The sequence below is a fragment of the Triticum dicoccoides genome, chromosome 4B (assembly GCF_002162155.2).
Source record: "Triticum dicoccoides isolate Atlit2015 ecotype Zavitan chromosome 4B, WEW_v2.0, whole genome shotgun sequence".
In the NCBI taxonomy this organism is placed as follows: domain Eukaryota; kingdom Viridiplantae; phylum Streptophyta; class Magnoliopsida; order Poales; family Poaceae; genus Triticum; species Triticum dicoccoides.
This window is the reverse complement of record NC_041387.1, coordinates 474,950,183-474,962,216: the sequence shown is the minus strand read 5'-3', so window position 1 is coordinate 474,962,216 and position 12,034 is coordinate 474,950,183. Positions and strand designations below refer to the sequence as shown.

Genomic DNA, 12,034 nt, shown 5'->3' with positions numbered 1-12,034 from the left:
TGTTTGCCGCACCTACGACGACGAGACCGGAGCCCCCCGGGTCCGGTGCGGGTTGGTGAGGGGATTGACTCGCTAAACACAACACAAAGTTTTTTTTTTCACAATACTAGCACACATGTCGCAATGAAAAAAAAAACATGTGTGGCTAGTCTGTACGGTGTAAGTTTTTTTTCACAAAGTTTTTCTTTTCGCCGAATTTACTATCTGGGTCGGTTGATTTTTTGAAGAAGAAGCGGGCTCGCCGGAGGGAAAGAAGGAAGGAGTAGCTGTCGTCGATCTATCTTAGGGTGGTAGGGTGGCAGGCTTGTCACCGATCTATCTTACGGTGGCAGGCTCACCGGCAATCTATCTTACATGGGGGCGGGGGGTGCAGGTTCGTAGGAGAAAATCTGCTCAATGTCGGAGTTAGAGGGATGACCGGGGGCGGCAGCAGCATGACGGTGGTGGTGGTTGGGGAAAGGGCGGGGCGGCGAGGTTGCCACAGGAGTGCTGCCGACCACAGGCGGTTCGGCCTGGGCTGGATCGGCGACAATCGGAGGAAGAGGATAAACAGTCCATTGGCCTGGGCTAGAAGCCGCCCGGGGATCCGTTGGATCTTGATTGGTTTAGTTAGAATCGGCTGGTCACAGAACTGTTTTCAGCCAACATTTGAGGCACTCGACCTTCTTGTCTTTGGACTCACGCCCCCAAATCTGCCTAGCCGGATAAGAGTCCTTGTTCCGAGCTCCATTGTGAGCTCATACCGCTCAGGTCATCCATGCGAACGAGCTCTGCACCCTTGGGCGAAGGAAGATGAGAGTGGTGTGGGGGCAGAGAAGTCCATGCGCAAGGAGCGGGAGTGGATGAGAAATAAAATCTACCATGAAGAAATGACTAGAGGAGATAAGAAAAAGGATAAAACTAGGTAGGAGGTTATGCAGGAGCGGTTGCTTATTTGGCCGTTTGGTGGAAATGGTTTCACTTGATCTCTGTCCTTAATAGTTTCAGTTATTTGATCCATTGCACTTTCTCAATGAATAAATCGATAAGCTGGATCATTATTCTAAGGCCTCTTTGGTTTACATGAATTTTGTAAGAATTCTACATGATATAATTTTTGTATGAAAATTTTCCTTAAGAGTCACCTTGTTTGCAGAATAGAATCGCATTTCTATACATGATTGTTTCCTATCTGCCGTACTTCAAAGAACAAGAAATATTAGCTCATAGAAGAAAACAAGAACAGATACAACCCACGTCAGTATACATACATTTTATAGCGTCACATTCAATGGCTATAAAAGGTGAATGAGACCAAATTATATCCCATTTAAATGAGTTCTAGCAAAACTGTTTTTCTATCGCCGTTCATAGAATTTGAGTTACAATGCATCTCACTTCTTAGACCTCCTTTCGTCCGTAGGAATTTTATTCTTATCATATGCATCACATGACATATGAATTTTGTAGGGAAAAAATTCTTTGGATCCTTTTGGTTCGTAGGAATTGATTCAATGAAAAATTCTTATCGTATGCATCACATACATCTATTTCCTTATAGGAGTTGAGATGCACGTCATCTCACTTCCTATGATTTTTTTATTCCTATATTATTCATATTCTATGAAGCAAAGGTGCCTTATAGTTTCCCTAGTCCTATAATATTTCTATATCCTGTGAACCGGAAAAGGCCTAAAAGAAGAGACAACGTAACGATCAAATGAGCTTTCACAAAAAGAATAACGATTCATCACAAATCGAACATGACACCAGTCAGATGATGCTCGTGGAGAGGGTTGGTGACTTTGTGTTCCTCGTTTATCACACGTTAAGTTTGAGCAAACAACAGGAAAATAAGTTGGAGCACGGCAGCACGCGATGCCAACGACAGATAAAATATACTCCATTCGCACACAAGTGGAATTATCATAACTCATCAGCCACAAACAGAGAACCCAGAGAAGAGAAATGTGACAACCTCAAGGTAAATTTATGATACGATAGAAATACGAGACTTTGTACAAATCTGGAGGCACCTTCTGAGCCTCTTTCCCCCATCCCCCGACAGAGGAAACCAGGCAGGCACGAGGCACACCCCCAACCCTGCTGCAACTTCTTCAGCTAGCCAACAGCACACGCATGAACTTATCACATGTCCTCATCTTGGCATCGGCCGGCCCCCCCGCCGGAGCCGGCGAGCCGCTTCGTGATGCCAGAAGCTTTACAACATGCTTTACATACACTACAGGTAACCGAGGCGAGTTTAACAGTTACATCCCGTATGCTCAAACGAAGTGAGCACCCTGCAGGGGGAGAAGGCCCGAAGGCCGCAATCTAGAAGCATATAGTGTTTTTACGCTGTTCGTGATAGGCTGCAGCTACACCTCTTCCTGATGCAGAGCAGGGGGTGGAGGTAGCGGAGGCGATTGGGACGTCTGCTGGGGCGGCTCTTCGGCTTTGTTGTTAACTTTGATCTCCAGCAGCCGCTCGACCGGCTGACGGCAGATGGGGCACCTGGTGGTCTGGTACCTCAAGACCTTGGCGCACTCGCTGCACATACACTGCAGCAAAATATCCAGTGTCAGTTACTAGAGATGCTAGTACAGAATCAGTTACCAAACAGCTCATAGCACTGGAAATGGACAGCAATCAGTGAATTATTGTACTTCGTAGTAGATTTTTCTGGATCAGTAAATAGAATATGAAATATTCAAGATCACACTCGGTAAACAATACTCCCTCTGTAAACAAATATAAGAGCGTTTAGAACACTATTTTAGTGATCTAAACGCTCTTATATTTCTTTACGGAGGGAGTATATTACAAGTGTAATAACAGACTAAATCTCTGCAATTCATATTTTTTGGAGAATACATAACTGCAGCATTATAGCTTAATTAACTTCAAACGTAGATATTGGCAAGAAAAAAAACTTCAAACGTAGATATTCACAAATAAGCTTCTATATTTATAGATTTGAGACTTACCATATGCCTACATGGAAGGACAGTAGTATCCCTAGGTTCTGAGAGGCAGATGACACATTCTTTCCCAGGATCATTTGCATCAGTGTCCCCTTCCACAGAGTTTCCTATCCCATATATTTCCTGCAATTCATACCTGGTGCCATTCACCCAAAGGATCTGACTAACAACTCGTACTTGATAGTCGCCACTTTCTTTCTTTTCAAACACAGCCTGTGTGATCTGCGAGTTTGGAGTTTTTGGCTTCTGGTCTTCCCCCTCCGATGGTTGATCAGCAGACAGTGTTGTTTCAGCTTTAACTGCAAGTGGATATATTTCCATTCCCCCCTGTTTCAACAACTCAGAGTCCTCAAACGCTGAGAAGTCAATTCCCGTCCCAGAAGGTTGCCTAAACTTTTGGCCAAGACCCTCTTTGAAGCTAACAGTAACAGGCTTAATCAAGTCTGGCTTCATTGCTGTTAGATTGCAATTGAGCTCTTCCTTTGCAAAGAAGTAGACAGTCATGCTGTTCAAGGAAGTAGATTAAGAAGAATGGTAAATCACCTAACATTACAGAAAGAATAAGACTTCTTTTGTCTGTATTAAGGAAGCTCTAATGCTTTAGTCATACAACATGAAAGTACAACAATACTACGTATTAAATAGCAATACAGCTCTAGCACAAAACACCAAAATCCTCTACAAACATACCGGTATCATATTTGCAGGAAGGATAAGTACAGTGTGCTTCGTATAGTTATCCCAGAATAAACAAATTTAATTTCAATACATATTTCACCATTAGCGATTTCGCAACCTATTACACTTAGGCATCCTTTGGTCATAGGATAGGAAAATCATAGGAATAGGAAAGTCACAGGAAATGAGATGACATGCATCTCAGTTCCTATAGGAAAAGAGATGTCACTTGGTTCATAGGATAAGAATTTTTCCAATAGGTCTGAGCTAATGTTTTTTTCCTTTGAAATGTAAAGGATAGGAACCAATCCTACATAGGAATCGGAATCCATTCCTACAAATCAAAGGGATCTATAGAATTTTTTTCTTCAGATATTGTATCCTATAGAATTCCTACAAAGCAAAGGAGGCCTTAAAATTATCTTTAAGAAAAATGTAGCAAGATGCATGCTTTATCACGGAACGGTATCGACAACTTGGTAGAACTGAAATTCCAAGAATTCTTTTTGGTGGCTCATAATGAGAACACATCAATTTCAAATAAACTAGAAAGAAAGACTTGCTTGGTACAAACATCTGGTCACAGACAGATTATTCAACCAAGAGTGAATGTGTTACAAAAATGATGATGAAATAGGGAAAATGGTACTGGGGATGAAGACCTTAACAGTTCCAAACATAACTCCAATGATGGAAACATGTTGGTTTAGATAATAAAATATATGCCTACAGTAACAACTGAGCACAAAGTAATGCAGGGAAGAATGAGTGGGGATAATATACATAATATCTATCGTTGACTAGGCCACCTCAGAGAATAGGGCATAAGTAACACTTGTGTTAACAATGCAATGGAGCGAGCATCCTGTGTAAGTCTCACAATCAATGCAAAAATATGGTTTGACCAGGCAGGAACCCAAATATGTAGTCCCTCTGTAAAGAAATTTAAGAGCGTTTAGATCACTACTTTAGTGATCTAAATGCTCTTATACTCCCTCCGTCCCAAAATTCTTGTCTTAAATTTGTCTAGATACAGATGTACCTAATACTAAAACGTGACTTGATACATCCGTATTTAGACAAATCTAAGACAAGAATTTTTGGACGGGGGGAGTATTTCTTTACAGAGGGAGTAGTGTTCTGCCTCCAGAGTACAGACACACCACTACTAAAGTTTAACAGTTGGCAAGGGATCAAACTGTATGGCAACTGTAGATCATTGAAACTTCATCCTCATTACCGTATTCTCGATCACAGAGTTTTTACTAAAGACTTCTGAGAACAATCTAATAATGAATAAAACATGCATATAATGCTATAGCTGGCTTTCTGGCTATTGAAGAAGAATTATTTGCAAGGACCAGGGTATCAAGGATACTGCAATAGATGACTGAGCTCGTCCTTATAAGCATGTTAGTGTCCTCAGGTAATACTTTTGTAGACAAAAAAGTTTTTATGTATGGTTTTTACTAATTTCCTTTTTTTTTTTATCAATAGAGGGAATCGTCAATCAACGAACAAATGGAGGTCAAAGATCGCTGAAATAGACAAATACCGCCCTTGACCTCAAGCAAGTGAAAGCATCACCATCATCAGAGACAGAGACTAATTCCTCGAAGCATCAACGTCGACATACAAAACGAATCCATGCAAACAAGAACATCTTCCACACAAATCCTGCTCCTGGCCACTGGCAGCTAGCTGCCGGCATACATATAACGGCACAAATATACATATAAAGATTTAAGAGAAGGAAGAAAGATTCACCTTCCAGCGACGGTGGCATCGAAGGTGAAGGCGACGAGGAAGCAACCGGGACAGCCTTCATCAGGCTCAATCCGGAGCGTCTCCTTCTTGAGGTTGACGTCGTTGCGGATGGTAACGGCCTTCTGGTGCTCGACGTAGGGCGTGGGCATGGGCGGCTGGAGCCCGTAAGGGTACCGCCCGGCCCAGCCGGGGTAGTGGTGGGAGTGGACGGAGGGCGGGAACTCGGTGGGGGGCACGTTGGGCGGCGGCGCGGCGCCCCTGTGGTGGTGGTCATAGGGCGCCGGGAGGGGCACCTGCACGGACGGCGGCGGCGGCGGGTAGTAGTTCCCGTACTGCGGGTAGTACTGCGGCGGGTTGGGGTTGGGGTACTGGGGCGGGTAGGGCGTGGCGGCGGCGAAGACGTAGCGGTTGGGCGCGGCCTCCGGCTGCTGCGGGGGCGGCGGCGCCTGGTGGTGGTGGCCGTGGCCGTGGCCGGAGCTCCGGCGGCGGTGGCCAGGGCCGCCTCCCCCGCCGTTGCTGCCCGCGTTGCCCATAGCTCCCGCGCGCGCAGATCACCCGCTGCGAGCCCGGGGAGACGCGGTCAGGCTCGGATCTCGAGGCCCTGGAGCATCAAAATTGGAGGAGCCTCGCCCTCCTCCCAATTCCTCTCCTCCCAACAACGTCCCCAGAAAACCCAAGAATCCAAAGAAAAAGAGGACGCACGCCGCCTCCGAGGATCGGAAGAAGCGGCGCGACGGAATTGGAACGAACCCCCGATCGATTCCCCCCTCGCGGATCGAAATCGAACACGATCGATTCGATCGGGGGAGGGGAGGGGAGGGAGGGAGCGCTTGCCGGCGCGCTCACACTTCTTTGCTTTCTCGTCTCGTCTGTGTCGTATTTTTGGGGCTATAATGGAAGGTTGCGCGTAAAGCACACCACTATCGTCTCTTTTCTTTCCCCCCTCGGCCTCGGTGGTTACAGCTATGGTTGTTATCATATCACACCCCCAGCCCCTTTAACTCCCCCCGAATCGCCCGCCGGCCACGCGGGGCTTGTGCGCGGCGTGCGGGCGCGAAACCAGCGGCGGGGCGAGGCTTTTCACCCCACACGTGAGGTGAATGTGCGACGACCAGTGCGCGGAGCTCTGGATTTGGCGGTGAGGGAGTGATGGCCTATTTTCGGTACGGTCGCGCGGCCGGCGAACCAGAGTCACTCACTGGTCTCGTTTCCAGCATGCAACCAAGTGCGAGTAATAGTGGTGTGGAGTGGCTCCAAGCCGCACGGTAAACTCCCGGCCGCACGTGTAAAAAGCCGTTTGAAATTGCAGTGAAATGGCGACGACCGATGCATCATTGGCTGTTTTTGCGGGGTTGGAGACGGAGGGGCTTGTTGTCAAAGTGGCAACAATTCTTATATTCCTTCCCCGCCCTTTTGTTAATAAAGCTTTCTGGGAAAGAGGTTCTTGTAGTGGGAGGAGGCGGTAGTGGTAGTGGTCAGGTTTGAGCCGAGCCTAACCAGAGGTGTCGCTGCTCCGCTTTTGCTAGTGGCCTTTTTTCCGTTCGACTAATGACAAAGAAACAATAATACATTTATACCTTGTTCGGTTTGTTTGGAATAATAAAGCTTTCTACAATCGCACGGCTCCCTTGAATGGATGGCCAAAATGAAAGGCGTGCACGATACAGATGCAATAATTGAGCGAGCTTCGCGCAACAGACGAACGGTACTGTCAGTGGCCTTCCCTCGGTGTGGTCGATGTGATGGTTGATTTAAGCCTGAAAATGTGGGTGCTCCTCTAATTGGCGACACCCTTTCCGTCGTCGCACTCATTTACTTGCTCGCTTGGTTAGCGTCCAAAGTGGGCATGCGTCCCTACTTGACTAGATAAACACTTGCTATCCGACGCGACCGCAGCTGGCCGGGAGCCCGGGACAACGCCTGGACCCCAAAGCCGATCCATCGTGAGGCATCACCGATCAGTACGTACCAAATGCCAGGCTTGTTGATCATCTCGAGATGGAGTATACGCCGCGCCTCGATCTCAGCCTTCCACGACAAACGAGACCGTGGATGAAGCTGGAGAAAACATTTGTATTTGTAGGCCAGAGACGTTGTGTAAGGCTACTTCAAATGCATTGGTGCTTACATAAGGTGCTAAGTGCATTTAAAACCTTAGCAACTAGTCTTCCCAATGCATTGGTGCTTAACTTTTGTAGCTAAGCTTCCCTCATTGAATTGTTTAATAATTAAACTCCATCATCCATTGGTTGATAGTCATTTTGCATAGGTCCACGCGCTTAGCACCATTTCCTTCTGGGGTCACCATAATGCTCTTTCTCTTCTTTAATTGCTTTGCCACATCACTTTATTACCTACGTGGCATCCTTAGCACCTGTACACCATGGATCACTGGGAAGGGCCTATAGGCAGAAAAATAACGTGGCACATCAATTAAAGAGGAGAGAGAGCATTATGGTGACCCCAATAAGAACCAATGCTAAACACGTGAACCTAGACAAAAAAGACTACTCCCTCCGTTTAGGTGAGTAAGTCATCTTAGGTTGTGCACCGTGACCAAGGAGGAGGGGAAAACGAGAGTACTTAATGTTCATTTGGTAATTAATAGCATTGCATGCAATGAACTGACCACTGCATGTCGTGTTTGATAGTCTCAAGTCATTAAAAGAATGCACACCCCGCATCTCTTATTGGTTGATATTTCAAGAAACAAGAAACGAGGTAGAATTTAATGCACCGCGCCTAAGTGTTTTGGGAATATTTGGTTTTCGTAAGATGACTTACACACCTAGACGGAGCGAGTACCAACCAATACATGAAGGAGTTTTATTGCTAAACAATTAAATAGAGAAGGCTTAGCTACAAAATTTAAGCACCGATGCATTGGGGTCATTAGTTGCTAAGCATTTTAATGTGTTGGAATAATTATGCATCTCTGGGATGCCATTAGCAGGAACAGATTGCATCTAGATCACCTAAAACATGAACAGAGAAGGGTTTAGGGGATCATTACGTGTCACGGCAGTGGACATGATCGCCTGCTTGGTGCAGGCTTGATGCAGAGGTGATGTAGTCGAGGTAGAAGTCCTCCTCAACGTCCTGATGCCCTCAGGACGCCACCGGCACTGCCCGGGGACGGGAGCGGCGGCTGGAGTAGGTCTTCCCGTCGCTGCAGCGCTCCCCCTGATCAGATGGGGTGAGAGAATATCGGGAGGGGAGTGAAACCGTATGAGAATTGTGATCGCGCAGGCTGCCAACCCTCTCCCGTTCCCTTTTATGTAGCGCTGGCGACAGGGGACCTAAACCATCAGTTGGTTTGGGTGCCCCCGATCAGGGCGCCTCAGTTGGGATAAAAAGCCCACGTACGTTGGTGCGTGGGGCCTTTTCCTTTAACGTTATCTTTCCCCCTTTTTTTTGTTAGACTAATAGATCTAACTGGCTTGTTTAAGCCGTCAGATCAAAACCAACATTCTCCCCCTTGATCGTTAGGCTTAACTTCATTCGGCCATTCTACATAGGAATGATGTACCAAAGTGAGGTGTTACAACAGCTCAAAACGCCATAGAACCTCAACACTTATAGTACACCCGCCTATTTCGGAATGGAAAACATTTTACTAATTGGGGAGTGGTTTATTTTAATTGTCCTCTTATTCCAGAATCATCAGGCCTCCAGTAGTCCCATGCCGGCAACATGCTCATGAAAGATACTGGGTGGTAAGCCTTTTGTTAGCGGATCCGCAAGCATATGCTTCGTTCTTATATGTTTAACATCAACTGTTTGATCCTGGATTCTATCTTTCACAACACGATACTTTATGTCAATGTGTCTGGCAGCATTACTTGACCTGTTGTTACTCGTATAGAAAACTGCTGGTTCATTATCGCAGTACAATAAAATTGGTTTAGATATGCTGTCAACCACTTTAAGTCCAGGTATAAAATTCTTTAGCCATACAGCCTGCCCGGTGGCCTCATAACATGCTACAAATTCTGCTTGCATCGTAGATCCAGCAGTTAACGTTTGTTTGGAGCTTTTCCACGATATAGCTCCTCCCGCGAGTGTGAATATATAACCTGACGTGGATCTCATACTACCCACACACCCGGCAAAATCAGAGTCTGAATAACCAACAATTTCTAGGTTATCAGTTCTTTTATATGTAAGCATGAAGTCCTTAGTTCCTTGCATATAACGCAAGACTTTCTTTGCGGCCTTCCAGTGGTCCGGTCCTGGATTTGATTGGTATCTGCCAAGCACCTCGGTTACAAAACATAAGTCTGGGCGTGTACACACTTGAGCATACATGATGCTTCCAACAGCTAAAGCATAAGGAACCGACTTCATCTGATCAGTTTCACATTGGTTCCTCGGACATTGAAATGTCCCAAACTTATCGCCCTTAACTATAGGAGCAGGTGAGGGTGAGCACTTATGCATATTGAATTTTTTCAGTACTCTCTCAAAGTATGCCTTTTGAGATAGTCCTAACGTTCCTCTGGACCTATCTCGATGAATCTCGATGCCGAGGACATACGAGGCTTCACCAAGATCTTTCATATCAAAACTGGATGACAGAAAATTCTTGGTCTCATGCAGCATATCCTTATCGCTACATGCCAACAATATGTCATCAACGTATAGGACTAAAAATGTGAACCTACTGCCTTTAAACTTAACGTATATGCAGTTGTCCACAACATTTTCGGTGAAACCAAAAGTTTTGATAATTTTATCAAACTTGAGGTACCACTCTCTTGAAGCTTGCTTCAAGCCATAAATTGATTTCTTTAGACGACATGCTAAATGTTCCTTTCCTTCCACAACAAAGCCTTCTGGCTGAGCCATGTAGACATCTTCTTTTAAGTCACCATTTAGAAATGCCGTTTTAACATCCATTTGGTGTAGTTCCAGGTCGTAATGAGCTACTAATGCCATTATGATTCTGAAAGAATCCTTGGTTGACAAAGGAGAGAAAGTTTGCTTATAATCAATGCCTTCTCTCTGTGTATACCCTTTTGCCACTAGCCTTGCCTTGAACCGTTCGACATTCCCTTTGGAATCATACTTGGTTTTGTAGACCCACTTGCAGCCTACTTTCTTAGCTCCGTCGGGAACTTCTACTAAGTCCCATATATCGTTTGAGCCCATAGATTTCAACTCGTCTTCCATGGCAACCAACCATTTGGACGAATTTTCGCTTTTAATGGCTTCCTTATATGAGGTTGGATCCTCCACCTTTCCCATATCATTCATGTCCTCCATCAAAAAGGTGATATAATCATCTGATATGGCTTTCTTCCTCTCACGCCGTGGTCTACCCATGGGCGGAGGTGGTGGTGGAACATCATCATTTTCATTATTTTCTCGGAGATCCTCATTTGTGTTTGGATTCTCATTATTAGTTTCTGGATCACCATTCGACTGAGAGACTGAACCGTGAGATTCAGGATCATCAGATGTCACATTTCTTCGTATTGGAAAAACAATCTCTTGGATAGTCGGGGATGGTACACAAACCCGCTTCTCCTCAAGATCGATCTCCCTTAAATTTGTGACCTCATTATCCTCAAAAAATACCGCTTGTCTAGTCTCCACAAACTTGGTGGTGTGTCTTGGACAATAAAAACGATATCCCTTTCCCCTATGAGGGTATCCAACGAAGAAACAGCTAACTGTTTTTGGATCCAGTTTCTTAAGTTGTGGATTGAAAACTTTAGCTTCAGCAGGGCAACCCCACACCCGTAAGTAATTCAAGCTCGGTTTCTTTCCCGCCCACATCTCGTAAGGTGTGTTCGGTGCTGACTTAGTTGGAGCAAGATTTAGTATGTGTGCAGCTGCCTTTAATGCCTCTATCCAAAGGCTTACTAGTAAACTAGAGTGACTAAGCATGCTTCGCACCATATCCATAAGGGTGCGGTTGCGGCGCTCGGCCACACCATTTTGTTGTGGTTCACCAGGCATTGAGTACTGAGCAATGATTCCATTTTCAGATAAGAACTTGGCAAAAGGTCCAGGAATCTGCCCATAAGGAGCATGCCTACCATAATACTCTCCCCCGTGATCAGACCGTACAACTTTGATTTTTGCGTTCAGTTGATTTTCAACCTCCGCTTTATAGACTTTGAATTTCTCCAAAGCTTCCGATCGGTCACGTATGGGATAAATATATCCATAGCGGGAAAAATCGTCTGTGAATGTAATGAATGAATCAAAACCATCTACAGACTTAACATTAAGGGGTCCACATATGTCGGTGTGAATTAATTCTAAAACCCCTGTGGCTCTTACTGCTCCTTTCTTAATTGTTTTTGCGAATTTTCCTTTAATGCAGTCGACACATTTGTCTGCATCTGAGAAGTCTAATGGGAGGAGTATTTCATTTTTAACTAAGCGTTCCATTCTCCCCCTCAAAATGTGGCCCAAACAACAATGCCACAATTTCGAAGAATTACTAACTCCTTTCCATTTCTTCTCAACATTAATCGCATCACTCACATGCATAACTGAATCATTATTAAGAGATAACATGTATAGTTGGCCTCGTCTAACACCGATGCCTACATTCTTATTACATTTGATCAAAACAAATTGTTTCTTGCCAAAATGGCACTCATACATATCAT

The 12,034-nt window shown here is 45.1% G+C and overlaps 1 protein-coding gene across 1 annotated transcript; it reads right to left on the bottom strand.

Annotated features, from left to right (window-relative positions):
• Positions 1-1,948: 1,948 nt before the first annotated feature.
• LOC119290956 (probable E3 ubiquitin-protein ligase LUL2) lies at positions 1,949-6,382 on the bottom strand. The gene is made up of 3 exons (XM_037569638.1): positions 5,409-6,382; positions 2,967-3,468; positions 1,949-2,540 (listed from the first exon to the last, which is right to left on the bottom strand). The coding sequence occupies exons 1-3, from the start codon at positions 5,939-5,941 to the stop codon at positions 2,358-2,360; spliced, it is 1,218 nt and encodes a 405-aa protein (XP_037425535.1). The 5' UTR covers positions 5,942-6,382; the 3' UTR covers positions 1,949-2,357.
• Between the last annotated feature and the right edge of the window lie 5,652 nt (positions 6,383-12,034).

Bases quoted from the DNA above. Each gene is read 5' to 3' on its own strand.
- LOC119290956 (XM_037569638.1), bottom strand. From the start codon at position 5,941: ATGGGCAACGCGGGCAGCAACGGCGGGGGAGGCGGCCCTGGCCACCGC. The intron at 3,469-5,408 runs GTGAATCTTTCT...TTCCTTGAACAG, and splicing joins GATGCCACCGTCGCTGGAAG to CATGACTGTCTACTTCTTTG. The intron at 2,541-2,966 runs GTAAGTCTCAAA...ATTTTGCTGCAG, and splicing joins TCCTTCCATGTAGGCATATG to TGTATGTGCAGCGAGTGCGC.